This window comes from Gopherus evgoodei, chromosome 13, assembly GCF_007399415.2.
Source record: "Gopherus evgoodei ecotype Sinaloan lineage chromosome 13, rGopEvg1_v1.p, whole genome shotgun sequence".
NCBI lineage: Eukaryota > Metazoa > Chordata > Testudines > Testudinidae > Gopherus > Gopherus evgoodei.
Window position 1 is genome coordinate 2,828,496 of NC_044334.1, and position 16,556 is coordinate 2,845,051.

Here is a 16,556-nt window from a genome sequence, read left to right on the forward strand (position 1 = left end):
ATGGGTTTGGTCAACAGGGTGTGTCAGTAAAATAGCCTGCTCTTCCATATACAGTCCTGCACCCTGATGACTCGGTACAATTCCAAAATAATCTCTTTCTGATGAGGAAGTGTTGCAGTTAAAAATTAATTCCAACAGTAGAGTACAATTTACTCTTGGTTTCCCTAGCTTTGTCTACACTAAACTGTTTTAAGAAATCTCCCCTCTTTTCACTACCATCGGAGCAGCACCTCTGCTGATCGCAAAGGGGGGATTAGGTAGAATTGCTATTGTAGACAGATGACCCAAGTTTTTAATCACAGTTTTATCTACGGTCACTCTGAACAGGATTAAACCACACAGCAGCAAAAACATCAGTGTCCCACCTTATGCTACTAGTGTTAATGCAATGAAAGGGAGATTTCCCCAAAACAGTGTATGTGGACACAACCACTGAAAACTCAGCCCAGCGTTGTCTCTTACATACCTGTGTGATATACGTCAGACTGCACAGTTTACTGTATTTGAATGTACAAACTAACCTGCTGTACAACTTAGATACTACCATGAATTACACTAAACCAAAATACATGATATTCTTTCATCACAACACTCGCTTGGTATGTTAAGTGAGCTAAAGCACATTGACAGCACTTTTTCAGTAATAATAAACAAATGGTTCAATCATTATCTATTATAACCCTTTTGTAACTCAGCTATAACATTTACTCTTTGGTAAAGTTTGGCCTACAGATTTAAAGCTAAAGAGTAATGTATTTTTCCACCATTTAAAGAAAAACCTAATGATCCTGCTAAATTTCTTTATAGCCATCATCAGGTCAAGATTCTTTTTGGTGATTATATCCCAATATTGCTCCCAGTTCAAAAATAAAGTTTGGTGAGCGACTGGATGCCTCAGGGGACTGGCATTTGGATACGGAATCTTTAGCTCATGAGGTCACTTCTTTGAATCAGTACATGACAGTAGTTTTATCCTTTAATAGGTTTCTATCCTTCCCTTCCAACGGTGTATCTGCCACTGACTTCACTGGGAGAAGAATGAAGCCCTTAAGTAATCTCAGTCTAATTCATGGTTAACAAGTGTTCGTATCAGAAAACTACACCATCCCAGCTAGCACTAAAGTAGCATCTCAGTTCAGAGCAAGAGAGAGGATTTGATGAAGGCAGAGGCACACTGGCCTGGTGGATACGAGCGAGCTTGCATATCAGTGCTGTTTCTGTTCTGTGGATGTCCATCTTCAGTCTATCTATTCACTCCCTATACAACCTCTACAATTTGCTTTAAATAAGACATTTGCCAAGGAATTAACCAACAATACAGTCTGATCACTTACGTATGATGGGGAGAAAATGAAATATAAACATAATTTTTTGCATTTGAAGTTAATGTAACTGCACAGGGTTTGGACTAACAAGAGAAACAGTTGCCACTTCAAAAACAGCAGTTGCAGCCTACTTAATCAATACTAGCCATGCCCCAAATCAGCAGATTGGAGAACACTTCAAACTCCCTGTCCACACTATAGCAGATTTTAAGGTGGCCATCCTGCAGCAAAAAAATTTCAGGACCAGACTTCAAAGAGAAACTGCTGAGTTCAGTTCATCTTCAAATTTGACACCATCAGCTCAGGATTAAACGAAGACTGTGAATGGCTTGCCAACTACAAAACCAGTTTCTCCTCCCTTGGTTTTCACACCTCAACTGCTAGAACAGGGCCTCATCCTCCCTGACTGAACTAACCTCGTTATCTCTAGCTTGCTTGCATATATATACCTGCCCCTGGAAATTTCCACTACATGCATCCGACGAAGTGGGTATTCACCCACGAAAGCTCATGCTCCAAAACGTCTGTTAGTCTGTAAGGTGCCACAGGATTCTTTGCTGCTTTTACAGAATGGAGAGGTAACTCTATCCCTAATGTTTAGTGAGCATGACAAAATGACAGTGTATATTAATTTATTTGGTCATCTATCTGCTTTGAAGCTGCAGAAACACCAACTAGCCCATCAACCCCTCTGTACAATTTAGACTCCTTGGCCTTGAAAAATACAAATCCATACTGCCACATCTCAAAAGTATGTCCACTTAAGACTTGCTTTGGGAAACTGGCCCAGATTCTTACCACCCTCTCTACAGTCATTATTCTGTTTTTCAATTCTCACCCCTCATACTCTTTTCCTTTACTTGCTTTTTAACTCTCACGTCAAACAATAGTATATGGTGTAATAATAAAATGGTTTACACCTCCCTTAAAATACAAAACAATTTAATTCAGAATATTTTTCCTGGTTTTTCCTCTTTTCCTCTGTCTCACAAATGCTTATTACGTGAATTTCTTGTGCGTGAACACTGTCCAGCATATGTTACTGATGACTTTTGAAGCTAACCTAAAAATAAAACTCAAAGGAAAAATAAAATAAAGTTTAAATAAATAGCTACAAAGTGATGTCAAATACTGAGGAAAAAATCCGGCACACTCAACATTCGGACCATAAAATAAATTGGATTTAACGCTAAAATAATTTTAAAACAACTTGGGATTTTTGTTTTGTTTTAAGAATGTGCCCATTACCTATAGATGCACTACTATATTAACCACAGATTTTGGTGTTAGGACGTCACACGAAGAAGCTCTACTAAAGAAATGGGCAAACTTCATTACTGATATAAGTGGGTACAACTGACCTCAATGGGAGTAACGCAACCTTACATCAGCAATGAATTTATCCCAACACACATACATATCGGGGTTTATCATTAAGCCATAATCCTGCAAACATTCAGGCACGTGCTTAATTGCAAAGTGATGCACGTAGTTCCACTGAAGACAATGGCACTCCTGACATGTAAAGATCGGCATGTGCATATTTACAGGATCAGGGCCTAATTTACTTTCTTTCTTCCATCATTATTTTTTTTAATCTGTGCAGAATAATATTACATGTAAGACATAGTGGCCAGAATGTGCACTTTATATACGGAGAAGGAAGAGTGGGCAGCCTTACTTGCTTGCATAACATACGGATTATGGGTAAAATTTTCAAAAGTCTGTAAGTCCCACTGACTTTTAATGAAGGTTAGGCTCCTAATGGAGACAAGTCTGGAGTAGAGAATTAGACTTGTAAACTGTCAGCACAGAGGTGGCAGTTAAATTTGTGCTATAAATGAGATTATCCAGAGATAAAGTATAAAGGGAGGATGGGTGAGATTCTGTGGCCTGCACTGTGAAGGTCGTCATACTAGATGACCATAATGGTCCATTCTGACCTTGAGTCTATGAATCTAAGGGAAGGGGGCCCAGGACATTGATGTGGAACCTCCACAGAAAGTTGGAAGGGGGATGAAGAGGATCCACTGAAGGCACAATTAGAGAGGTAAGAGGAGAACCGGGAGAGGGCAGAGTCACAGAAGCCAAGAGAGGGCAAGATTTCAAGGAGGAGGACATGGTCAATGGTGTCAAAGGCAGGTAACAAGTCAAAGAGAAGGAAAATAAAGTACTGATTCTTAGAACTAGCTAGGGAGAAGTTATTAGACTTTAGCAAAAGCAGTTTCAGTGGAGTCCAAGGAGTAGAAACCAGATAGGAGCGGGTCAGGGATAGATCTGGAGGACAGGAACTCCAGACAGCAGTTGTAGACACTGTATTCAATTAGCTGAAAGTTGAAAGGGAGAAGAGGTGGCAGCTGAAGATGTTAGTGGAATCACGGGTAGTTGGGGGGCAGGTTTTAAGATGAGAGAGATTAAGGGCATGTCTACACAGACATAAAAAACCTGAGGCTGGCCCAAGTCAGCTGACTTGGGCTCTGCGGCGCTTGGGCTCTGGTGCTGAAAAATTGCTGTATAGATATTCAGGCTTGAACTGGAGCCCAAACTCTGGGACCTTGCTGCGGGGGACTCCATCCGGAGCCCAAACATCTACACAGCGATTTTTATCCCCACAGTCCAAGCCCCATGAGACTGAGCCAGCTGACCTGCCAGTCGCAGCTGTGCCACGGGTCGTTTATCCCTGCGTAGACATACCCCAACTCACGTTTGTATTGTAAGGGGAAAGAGACACAGGAGGTGGGATGGGGTCACTGGAGCAAGTGGAGAAGTTAGAGGAGGAGAAGAGACAAGAAACTTCTGTGTTTGTGACAGGGCAGAAAAAGCAAAGATGCATGGCTAGATGTAGCTTATGCTTTGTTACTAAATCCTTTGTATTTGTATCCTAAGAGCAAACCATACTTAAGTGACATTCACAGAAATTGAATTAGAAAGGTCACAAAGTTCAGGGATGCTGCACAGCTGTTTTCCAATGGTGCAATTCCTTAAATTCATATTGATTCTGGTTCTTCAACTTGCTGAATCATTATATAGTTATTTCTCAATAATGGTACATAATGTAAATCACTTTTCTCAGAATGGCCAAGCCATTGCTAAGTAGAATGCAAACATGTATACAGTCACTTTATGGCTTTTTGTCAGCACCTGTAATGTGACTATTCAACTCCCTCCCTGCTGTGAATGGTCAATACAAGCTCTCTGCTCCTACCCTGCCTCAGAATTTTCAAGCTTTTTGCCAGCAACAGAAATGCCCCATTACCCTTTTGCTCATTTAGCCGAGATAGAAAAAATTAAAAATGTACATGAAAGAAAAAAAAATTAAACGGTTCTGAAGCTATTGAAAGAGAAACTGTTTTTAAAAACTTTAAATCCCTCTTTACTCTCAAACCTCTCCTCTTTGCGTACAGAATGACCATCAAACACTGGTGGTTTCATTATTTGTTTACAATGGGAGAATCTTACCTCTTCCTTCCAATTTATGCCCCAATCCTACAAACCAATCAGCATTTGCAGACTCTTGCACCCACTCAATGCCCCATAGTAGTCCACCTGTGCAGATCCGATTGCAGAATCTGGACCTTTATTGGAAAAACAATATAAAATAAAATATACTGCAGTTGTTCTGGGGAGAAGAGCTTTGCTGACCCAAAAGAAAGAGCAAGAAGGAAGAAATAGAGAAGGGAAAGAAAGGCCAGTGAAGGGAGACAGAGAAAGTAGGACCAAAGGGTTTTGTTGTGATGCCTATTTAAAAACTTTTTCAACAACTCTCCTTCAGCAATTTGTAAGCTTATGTTTTTTCTTCTCTTTCATTTAAAATTTTAATATTTAACAATTTCAGTAAATAATAATTTGAGGGTTCTTTACGTAAACTCAGTAATAACCCTACTCACTGCCAATAATAGCAAATAAACTCTGAGGGTGAAGAGTTTAAGTCTTGGCAGGCAGCCTTGGAATTTATTGTCTGCAATATGGTTATTTCCTTGTAAACAGGAATGCCCCTCAAATTTTCATTACAATAAACTCACTTCATTTTGTGTCAGTTTTATTTGAGGAAAATAAGATTATGACAACAGGTATGCCAGCTGCATTCAAATGACACACTGCAATATAGTAGTAAAACATTTGCAATATTTCTTAGCGAGATAATGTCAGTGGAATAGCATGCTGTCACAAGACAATGGCTGCCTGTTACAGATAACTACCACAATTATGTATCGCTTTAAAAAAAGAATATTGCAGTGAGGCAAAAAACATTGTTTTTTTCCAAAGTGGGATCCAGTTATCCCATGTCAATGTTCTATTCCAAAAACCTTATTTCTGTTCTAACAAATGATGAAGGATATAGATATTGTCAGTCTCCATGACAGACAGTTTTGCAGTAAAAGATCAGCTGCTTGCAGCCCAACATTTGAAAGTTGTGCTCTGACTGGCTTGATAAATTGCTATATCACAAAACCAGAGAAATCGGAAATGTATTCACGAAAATATTTGGTCTCAAAATTGTACTGTAAAGAAAAGTTTTCTGTTCAGCTGGCTTTTTTAAATTAAGGTCTTAATTTATCAGCAGGGATCATAGAATCCATTTGCCACAGAAAAACACGGAATTTGCATCTTTATGGATAATCTTTAGTTTTTACACTTTGTGAAAAAATAAAAACGTATACCACGGAACCCCAATTATCTGATCTAATTGGGACCGGAGCCAGAGCAATCAAAAATTCAGATAATCAGGAGAATGAGCAAGGCTCCGGCTGTCAGCTTTAGAATTGTAAATATAACAATAAAACATTGTGTTCGACTGACACCTATATATATTGTGGCTAGAAAAACTAAAGTTCAGAGTTTCATTTTATTTGCAGAAAAACATGGATTTTTATGTTTTTATTGGATAATTTGGGGGGGGGTTATCACAGAACACTAGGACCCCTGTTTATCAGTAAAGTAGGGTGTCAGACATGCATCTGACTGTCTGATTTATATTATTTAAAATTTTACCAATGTATCAGTGACACACAAGATTATAAATGCTCCTGGCATATCATGTACATTTTAATGAAAGGGATCTAAAAAAAAAGCAGAGCTCACTATGAGGACATTTGACACCAGGAAAGTTGTCAACATTTCCTATTGAATGAGGAAATCCCTGTTTTCAGTTAAAAGTTCTGATGGTAATTTGGTCCCAGCCATTTAAAGCACCCTTACTTAAATCTCTGCTCTCATTTATACCTATGCCTCTTCATCCTCTTCCCATCTGCGAAGTCTCCTTAAACATTCCCAGTCCCACTCTGGTGCCTTTTCTATGCCATCATTTATACCTGCAACTTGCAACTTCTTGTAGCTTATTTCCTTTAAACCAGGATGGCTCAACTGAGGATTACTGATGCTTATTTTAACAGCACAAAATAACTTGCAACCAAGCTGTTCAGTACCTCTATCACCATGTAACTTAATTAAAATTATCCTCATCCTCCCTCCCTGCTTCCCTCTTACTGTTTGTTAAATTCCATTGTTGCATCTGGCTTCAATTTAGGACCCAATTCTGCAAAGACTATGCACATGAGCAATCTCATTGAAGTCAGATGCTTAACTCTTTGCAGAATCAGAGCACTAGGCTACAAGCTCTTTAGGGAGAGGGCTTTGTCTACCTAGGAGTTTGTACAGCACTTGCCACAAAAGGGTCCCAATCCAGACTGGGGTATCCAAACTCTACCATGATACAAACAGCAGTAGAAGAATAATCTCCTTAAAACATACTTATTCAATGAAGCCTCCCAATCATGTTCTCTCCTACATGTTACCATCATCCAAGATTCCACCATCATTAGATGTATCATGTATGCCATTATATCTACAGAGCATCACGGAGAGGTGACACTGAACAAAATAATATAATTAACCATCATGCGGAAGAATGTAATACTACAAACATTTTGAATAAGGTCTCCAGGAGTTTGGTTAATATTATAGGATAAACTCTACCCTTGACGCATACTTCAATACTTCAAATTATTATTAGTGTTTACATACACCAAGAGAAAAATGTGCCCCTAAATCTCTCCAGTAAGAAAACGTTTACTGGACTTTAAAAATGAATAGCAAGCTTTTTATTGTGCGGTTTTTCTACTCCCACTGTTATCCTGTTAATTCCATCGTTCTTACAGTCTCTCAGCCTCTTGGGTTTTCCCTGTTTGGTATCCTCATAGCAAAATTTAGAATTCAAAGCATGGAGCTACAGAGCTGTGTAAATATGTGGAAAAACGAGTTCTAGTAATCTGTTATTTATGTTATACTTCATAAGTCTATGTAGAGTGGTAGGGATGTGGAATCTGAACACCACAGCAGTTACACATGGCATAGATAACAGTCAGGAACACTACACTACATTAAAAATTTGCCTGGTAAACCTTTACTTGTGGGATAATGCATAGAACAAAGGAGGGAATATCTCTACTAAGACAAGAATAGCTAAGAATAGCACGAGATTTTAGGAGAATTCCACAGTGCATGCATAATTTGGGAATTTTGTTTTAGAGGAAAATCTAGTGTTGCCACTAAAGGGAAAAAGAGAGGGGGCAGCTATGGCCCCAACCATCACGGTGAAATTTGCATTCACACAAGTGGAGCTCATTGCAGGATCAGGTTCTGTATTAGTTCAATAATTATACAATATATTCATTCTGGGAACTATTTCCTAAGAGTCTTCTCTCCCGCATTCTGCTGCTTTGTTCTCAAATGTCTGTGGACCACGAGAAAATGGTTCTGCAGATCACAACAGTTTGAGGATCAATTTATTAGATTACACCCAAAATGTATTATATTGCCAACCAACTAGTTTTTCAGCCAGTTACATAAATACTGACATCAAATAAATGTCTAGAAAATTCTTTTGAAAGAGAATATTTATACTTGCCAGATATTGCTTTAAATAAATGCCTCAATCCAGACTCACTAATCATAATGATCACAACAGAGCAGTACTGACTTATTGTATAACAGCTTGGCACGCTATAAGAGATCTGTGTTTCCTTTTTCATTTAGGTCTCACTCTGGTATATGATCAGTGGACTCACATCTCGACATAGGCTGTATTCATCAAAAGCTATCTAAGATGGTTCTCCCCAGGTCCGCATCTTCCATGCACAACGTAATTGGCATGCAAGCTGTATACCTTTTCCTACTTAGATCGTCTAGAACTAGATTAATACCGTATCTTGTCTCATCACTCCTCAGCAAAAAGGTAACAGTAATAATGATGGCCCTTTTAACACTTAAATTAGACTATCTGCTTTTATCCCCCCTGTGGGATTGTGTGCATGTAGGATTAGCTATTTAGTTAAAAGGCTGCTATGCCCTCTAGCTAGATCTCTGGATGCCTGTCACCACCCACACTCTCCATTTGCAGGAACTGAAGTTACACTATCTGGCAAAACTCTATTACCCCAAGCTCTTACAGTGTTCTTTTTTTATTTTTTTGGATGGGCAAGTAAAATGTCTTCTTTTTGGTTTGTTTTTCCATCATCCCAGTAGGCTAAGGACACAGTCAAAGTGGCAAGCCGGTTTTATGGATGGACTGGTAAATGTATATGCACTTTTGCACGGCTGGGTTAAACACTTGCACTCTGACATGGCCGGTACCTGCACTCCCTCCACCATCTCCTGACACCTTAAGGTTGGGTTACACCATGATACGAGTCCTCCAGTCTCACTGCTGAGTTACACCTTGATGTACATCAACCCTCATCCCTGAAATCTGGGTTAGGCTCTGACCATGGCACATGCCACTCCCTATCTCACATATGACATGTGCTCACCACAAGGCTGGGAGAAGATCCCTGAGAGCCTGTGAGCAAGGGGAGAACTGCATACCCCTTGGAGAGGAGCAAGAAGAGCAGACTCAACAAGTATCCTCCTAGAAGACTCTAGTCTAAGACGACCCTGTTGCCGGGGGTCTCAGAGCATAAGTTGTGTGGCCTTGGGGTCCCAGCACATGGGCTCCCCAAGACCAGCTGGCTCAGAGTACCAAGGGACAGGAGATAGGTAGCAGGTCCCTGAGAAATGGGCCCCTGGCTGAGGAGCTGTCAGGGCCTGGAGAAATGAGAAGCAGAGCCACCCAACAGCGCCAGATGGGGCCAGCCAGTGCCTTGGGGAAGCTCCCCAGGGCGGGGGGGTTCTCTATTCTGGGGGTGCAGGGGAACCCTGTCGGGAAATAGGGGATCCCCGGGCTAGGGGTGCAGGGATGTCCAGCCCAGGCTGTGGGGGTTCCCACGTTGGAGGTACCAGGGGGGTCCGGCTGGGCTGTAATGGATCCCTGGGCTGGGAATGCGAGGGGTCCAAGCCGGGAGGTAGGGGGTCCCCATGCTGAGGATGGGGGGGTCCCTGGGCTGGGGGTGTGGGAGAGTCCAGCCGGGCGGTAGGGGATTCCCATGCTAGGGGGTGTGAGGATCCCGGCCAAGAGGTCCCAGGGTTAGGGGTGTGGGGGGTCTAGGGTTAGGGGGTAGGAGGTCCCCAGGCTGCGAGTGCGGGGAGTCCCGGCCAGGCTGTGGGGGTCCCTGCGCTGCGGGTGAGGGGGGGGTCCCAGCCGGTCTGTAGGGGGTCCCTGGGCTGGGGAGGCGGGGGTCCCAGACAGGCTGTGGGGGACCCCGGGCTGGAGGTGCAGGGGGAATCTCGGCCTGGGGTCCCCAGGCTGGGAGTGCGGGAAGTCCCAGGCGGGAGGTTGGGGGTCCCCAGGCTGGGAGTGCGGGGGGGGATCTCGGGCCGGGGGGTCCCCGGGCTGGGAGGTGGGGGTCCCAGCCAGGCTGTAGGGGGTCCCAGTGCTCGGGGTGCAGCAGGGGTCCCGGCCGGGGGGGCCCCATGCTGGGGGGCGAGGGTCCCAGCCGGGCTGTAGGAGGTCCCCGGGCTCAGGGAGCAGGGGGGTCCCTGCAGGGAGGTCCCTGGACTAAGGGGTGGGGGTCCCGGCCAGGCTGTAGGGGGTACCCGGGCTCGGGGTGCGGGAGTGGGTCTCAGCCGGGGGGTCCCCGCACTGAGGGTGCAAGGGGGAGGTCCCAGCCAGTCTGTAGGGGGTCACTGGCCTGGGGGGCAGGGGTCCCAGCTGGGCAGTAGGGGGTCCTCGGGCTGGAGGTGCGGGGGGGGGATCTCAGCCAGGGGATCCCCAGGCTGGGAATCCCCAGGCTGGGAGTCGGGGGTCCCGGCCGGGCTGTAGGGGGTCTCCAGGCTCGGGGTGCAGAGGGGTCCCAGCTGGGGGATCCTCGGGCTGGGAGATGCAGGGGGTCCCGGGGGGATGCAGGGGATCCCCGGACTGGGGGGTGCAGGGGGATATCGGCCAGGGGATCCCTGGGTTGGGGGATGCAGGGGGTCCCGGGGGGGATGCAGGGGGTTCCTGGGCTAGGGGCTGCAGGAGGTCACGGGCTAGGGGTGGGGGTCTCGGGCTGGGAGTGCGGGGCGGGTCCCAGGTGGGAAGTAGGGGGTCCCTAGGCAGGAAGTAGGGGGTCCCCAGGCTCGGGGGGTACCGGCCGGGGGGTCTCCAGGCTGGGGGCGGGGGTCCCAGCCAAGCTGTGGGGGGTCCCCGGGCTGGGGGTGCAGGGGGGGTCCCGGCTGGGCTGTAGGGGGTCCCCGGGCTGGGGGCGGGGGATCCCGGCGGGCTCTGGGGGGTCCCCGGGCTGAGGGTCCCAGCCAGGCTGTAGGGGTCCCCGGGCTAGGGGTGAGGGGGGGTCCCGGCCGGGCTGAGGGTGCAGGGGGGGTCCCGGCTGGGGTGCAGGGGGTCCCCGCCGGGCTGTAGGGGTCCCCGGGCTGGGGTGCGGGGGGTCCCGACCGGGCTGTAGGGGTCCGCGGGCTGAGGGTGCGGGGGGTCCCTGGGCTGGGGGCGGGGGATCCCGGCCAGGCTGTGGGGGGTCCCCGGGCTAGGGGTCCCCGGGCTGGGGTGTGGGGGGTCCCAGGGCTGGGGTGTGGGGGATCCCGGCCGGGCTGTAGGGGTTCCCGGGCTGGGGTGTGGGGGATCCTGGCGGGCTCTGGGGGGTCCTGAGGCTGGGGGTCCCGGCCGGGCTGTAGGGGTCCTCGGGCTAGGAGTGAGGGGGGGTCCCGGCCGGGCTGAGGGTGCAGGGGGGGTCCCGGCCGGAGTGCAGGGGGGGGGTTCCCCGGGCTGGGGGATCCCGGCCGGGCTGGGGGGGGGGTCCCGGCCGGGCTGTAGGGGTCCCGGCCGGGCTGGAGGCGGGGGTCCCGGCCGGGCTGGAGGGGTCCCCGGGCTCTGGGGGGTCCCGGCCAGGCTGTGGGGGTCCCCGGGGTCTGGGGGGTCCCGGCCGGGCTGTGGGGGTCCCCGGGCGGGCTGGGGTCCCCGGGCTTGGGTGTGAGGGGTCCCGGCCGGGCTGGAGGGGTCCCCGGGCGGGCACTGCCGGGGACCGGGCGCGGGGCCGGTACCTGGGCTCCGGCAGGCTGATCTTCTTGCTGGCCCGCGCCGCCGGGGTGCTCTTGCTCTTCTCCATCGCCATCAGGTAGCTGACATCGGCCAGCACCGCCTCCAGGTCCGCCATGTTCCCCGCTCCCGCCGGCCGGCCGGCGCCGCCGGGCTGCAGATGGAGGCGCCGCCGGGGGCAGCGACCCGCGACCCCGGCACAGGCCCGGCGGGGACTCGCTCCCGGCTCCGACGGCCGCGGGGCGGGGGGGTCAGGCCCAGGTGCCCCTCAGGCCCCGGCTCTCTCCCCCGCCCCACAGCGGGGCGCGGGCCCGTCCCCCGGGGGCTGAGCTCCACTGCTCCCCGGCCCCGCTCAGCGCCCCCGGGCCGTGTAGCCGCCCTGCCCCGGGACCGACCCCCGTCCCCCGGCCGCGGGCCCCGTTCAGGCGCTGCCCGGGGCCATCCGCTGTCCTGGTCCGGGGGGGGGCAGGCGCTGGTGCCGCTCTCCTAGCGCCCCGCCACGGGCTCCTGCCCTGCCCCTGCGCCCATCCTGCCCGCTGCACAGCACCAGGCGTGGGGGGGGCACGCCGGAAAACAAGCCGGGATCGTCCCTGGGGCAGGAGGGGCAACAACTCTTCCTGTCCCCCGGGCAGGGGGCAGGCGCAGCTCGGATCCCCAAGCGCAGGGGGGACCCCCGGGTCGCAGCCAGCAGGACGCGCGAGTCCCACCGGAGCAGGGGCAGCGAGCCGGGACTCCTCGCCGCAGGGCTGGACAGGCACCGCACCAGCCCTCCGCCTCGTGCCGAGCAGCAGCCCCTCCAGAAAAGGACGGAATTCCTCCAGAAAAGTAGCTGCTCCTCCCGCAGCCCCGGTCGGTTATACAGGCAGAGCTGCTGCAGCTGTTTTTCCAGGCTGAGATCTTCTCTGCCAGCAGCTGATCCCCCACCACGGCATATTGCAAAGTGTCTTTCTGCAGCGTGGGGTGCCGGGGGGGGGGTCTTTTATCGGCTGCTTCTGTAGCTCTTGTTTTCTCTCTTTCCCCCCCTCCTCCTCTTCGCTGACAGCTCTACAGCTGCGGCGGCGCTAGGGCTGTATTTCTCTTAACAGAAAAGCTGTGATGTGAGTGACTTCCTCTCCTGGGTGATAAAACAGTGGCTCACGCAAAATCTGGACCTGGACTTTCTCAACGCTTGGCTTCGTTTGCTGCATTCTGGATGCAGAAAATACTCTTTTACGGTGTATATATGGGTAGAATGTGGAATGATCGGATCTACCGTGTGATTACTTCCTCTGCTGACAGCTAAATAAAACACAGTGACATTGACTATGAAAGATAGAGGAGAAACTAGACTAATACATTAGGATTAAGGTTTTAACACAAGTCAAGAAATTAAAGTCATTATTTACATTTAGTATTTTTGTATTAATATCTATTATGCAAATACCAAAGGAAAACATTTAAATTGTGTTCTTTACTGCTCCTTAGTTTATAATGAGTAAAGAGTGATTTATAAAGTTTTCCATCAGTCACAAATGATTTTTGTTTTGTTTTTCCTTAGAAGTATCAGGAATATCAAGTCTTGACCACCCAGGATTTTGCTGAAAGTCGTAAAAAGGGATGAAATATTAACATCACAATAGATTGATTTCACTGGGGCTCTGCAAGGGGGCAGGATTCACCCCCATGCATCAGATTGCAGGATTGGGGCCTAACACACAATCTGACTAAACATCTCCTTTTCCTGCAATTTAGGGCTAGGAAGCCAGCAGCTCAGGTTGTGTCACAGTCCATTGTGATGTCAATATCCCATTAGTTCTGAAGTTCTCTACCAAAAACATCACAACCAGATATTTCTAATGTTAGTTTTTTTAAAAGGCAGAAAAAATTCCTTGAGACTGTTTTTATACATCATAAAGAAGCAGTAAAGCAATGATGGGTACAAACACAATGTAGTTTAGTTGGTTTTGCTTCACAGCTCACCTTTAGGGATAAATTTTGCTCTGAGACAGCCATGTGTAAATCCCATTGAAGTCAATGAGATTTTAAACATACAAATCCAAAGACAGAATTTGGCTTTGTATAGTATATATCTGTGCAATGAGCATATCAGGGCTGGCCCACAACATTTTGGCACCTGAGGCGAGGGGCTCAAATGACACTCCCATGCCCCCTCGCTTGGGCTAAAACTTTGAAAGGTCTCAACTGTGCTTTTCTTCCTGTTCTACTCCTCTCACGGTACTGCTCTGCTACCTACCCCAATAAAGAAGACCTAACAACTTAAATGCCTTGTTCAGAAATTTTAAGTAACACTTAACTTTCAAACACCTGAACAGCAAATGTAACTTTTCTTGTCTGTATAGTAAACACTGGCATTTTTATCTGTTTGAATAATCAAAGTGGTGCTTTCCATGCCTTCTTGGTTGCAAAGATTTGAACTGCTTCCTGCTGAAGGCCCACAGCCTGGGCCACCTCATGCTCTGTTGAGATGGATGCAAGGCCGACCAGCCTCCACTGTGTCATTGTAGAACATAGATGCGTTTTTATTAACTTCAACTTGGAGAAGTTGCGTTCTCCACTTGCAACTGTTACAGGAAGTGTTAGAAGTATGCGCAGAGCAACAAAAGTATTTGGAAAGAAGTGATCATCTTATTTGTGCACATATATTCCAGGACAGCCTTTGGAGTTGATCCTGCTCAAATGTATCTTGAAAGGGCTTTCAGTTCATCACCTGAATCACTTACATCCATATCGCGCATGTCATCATGTGTCAACACTGTCTCTAGTGCCCCGCATTACTGGTGTAGGTCTTCTTCAGGTATAGTGAGGAGTTTTGGAATATCCTACAACATCCCAAATATACTGCTGTGTTCCTTGAGCTGCATGAAACATTCTTCAACTGACTGTACTGCACAATCTAGCACCTGGTTAAACAATTCAATTTTGAATTGTTTGGGGTCTCTTATGGGATTATCCCATGCCTCATAATCAAAATGTCTTCTTCTTTGGTGACTCTTATATTCCTGAATGGGTGAGAAAAATAGCTTCAGTGTGAAGTTCCTCTGCCAACTTCTGTGCAGTCTTCAGAACATTTTGAAATCCCTCATCTGACCAGTAAGACTGTAGGTATGACTTTGCTTTGTCCTGTTGTTCCATTGCTCCAGATATATCAAGGTTGACATCTTGAAGTCTCTTGCTTACAACATTTATTTCAAACAGTATGTCATGCCACAACACTAAGCCACTCAGAAATTTGAAGTTATGTATGTTTCTGGTGATTCCATTTCCCTCTGCCACTGTTCTCCCACAAACAGTTCCTGTCATAGCATTATCCTCCATAATAGCAACTATGGCATCATCTATCTTCCCAATTTGGTGTTTGATAGCTTTATCACCTCCACTCGACTTTCCCATTGTGTGGCATTCAGTGGTTTCAGTGTCAGAGAGGATGTTCCCAGATGTTGCTTCAAAATTTGTCATTGATGAGTTGATGCAGAGAAAAATACATAGATGCTTTGAATTACATTAAAAAATTCAGCAGCCTCACTAGAAGCTGATGCTGCATCACTGACCACCAAGTTCAATCAATGAGAACTGCATTGGCCAAAAATGCTTGAGGGTTTAACTCTCGGATCCAGGTCTGCACTCCTCTGTTCTTTCCTCTCATGTTGGCACCATTATCGTAGCCCATTATCTCATGTCAGCTATCACAATTCCCGTATCTTCCAGCTTTTTAAGAAGCACATTTGTCATACCAGCTCCTATAGTATCATCAATGTCAATAAATTCTAGAAAATGCTTTCTGACAGTCACCATTGCAGGGACATTTTCACTAGGTTCTGTTGTTGTTACAAAACACACCATTAAAGTAATTTGTTCCGTATGACTGATGTCAGGTGTGCAGTCCAGAATAACAGGGTAATAGCTTGCTGACTTCAGATCTGCCACAATCTTCTGTTCGACTTTTGTTGCCAGTAACTGTATGATCTCATTTTGAATTGTTTTTCCAAGGTAGTGGTGTGTGTATATTTCTTGGGTGGTGACTCTTCTTAGATGCTCCTGGAGTACAGCATGAAACACAGCCATCAACTCCACACTTTTAAGGAATTTTCCATTGTTTGGCACATACAGCTGATCTTGACTGTGAAGTGCCACGCAGTGCTAGGTTTTGGGCAGCAAACATCATCACAATGGCAATGAGCCTTTTCAGAACATTTTGCCAGTAAAGAGACTCATGCAATCTTCTCTTGATGCAGATCATCTGTGGTGGCCTTTAACCTTAGCCTCATCTCAAGCTCTTTCCACCTATGGAATGCTCTCTGGTGATTTGCTGCCTTCTCATGGCATGCCAGATTTCTAGCCAGATTCTTCCAGTCCTTTGTTCCTGTAGAACCCAATGTGGCTGGAACATTAGACTGGAAGAGTTTGCAACAAAAACAGTAGGTAGCATTCTGGGTTTTTGAGTACATAAGCCATGGCCTCTCCACTATGTCACCATTGGGGATTTCACACCAGTAATGTGTTGGATGGAAACTTCTATTTTCATTGTCTTTGGGGAACACGAAGTTTTTCACTTGCAGTGGCCCGTGCAGTACAAGGAAGTCCCTCGGGCTACTGCTCAAGTGGGTCCACAGTCCTGGATCATCTAAACTTAAGGAACTAAACTCAGCAGCAGCATCTGTTTATTGCACCTCCACCACACTCTTCTCTGATCTACCCTTTTCTTCAGGAATGTGCATGGTTACATCCATTTGAGATGGAGATATGGAAGCTGCAGTAGCTGCCAGGTCACCTGCACTCTGACTAACTGGAAGATCAGGCATCTTCTCACCACTCACATCCTCATTGGGGCC

The 16,556-nt window shown here is 47.2% G+C and overlaps 1 protein-coding gene across 3 annotated transcripts in view; it reads right to left on the reverse strand.

Moving 5' to 3' along the window:
• The window catches only part of GRK3 (G protein-coupled receptor kinase 3), a 123,115-nt gene extending 111,250 nt beyond the window's left edge, over window positions 1-11,865 (reverse strand). For 2 of the 3 annotated variants that reach the window (XM_030583012.1, XM_030583010.1), the window contains exon 1: window positions 11,733-11,865. In XM_030583012.1, the coding sequence (XP_030438872.1) occupies window positions 11,733-11,845 (113 nt within the window). In that variant the 5' untranslated portion in view covers window positions 11,846-11,865. Of the gene's footprint in view, window positions 1-4,784; window positions 4,901-11,732 lie in introns of all 3 variants that reach the window. The other variant, XM_030583011.1, reaches the window with a different exon arrangement.
• Window positions 11,866-16,556: the final 4,691 nt, after the last annotated feature.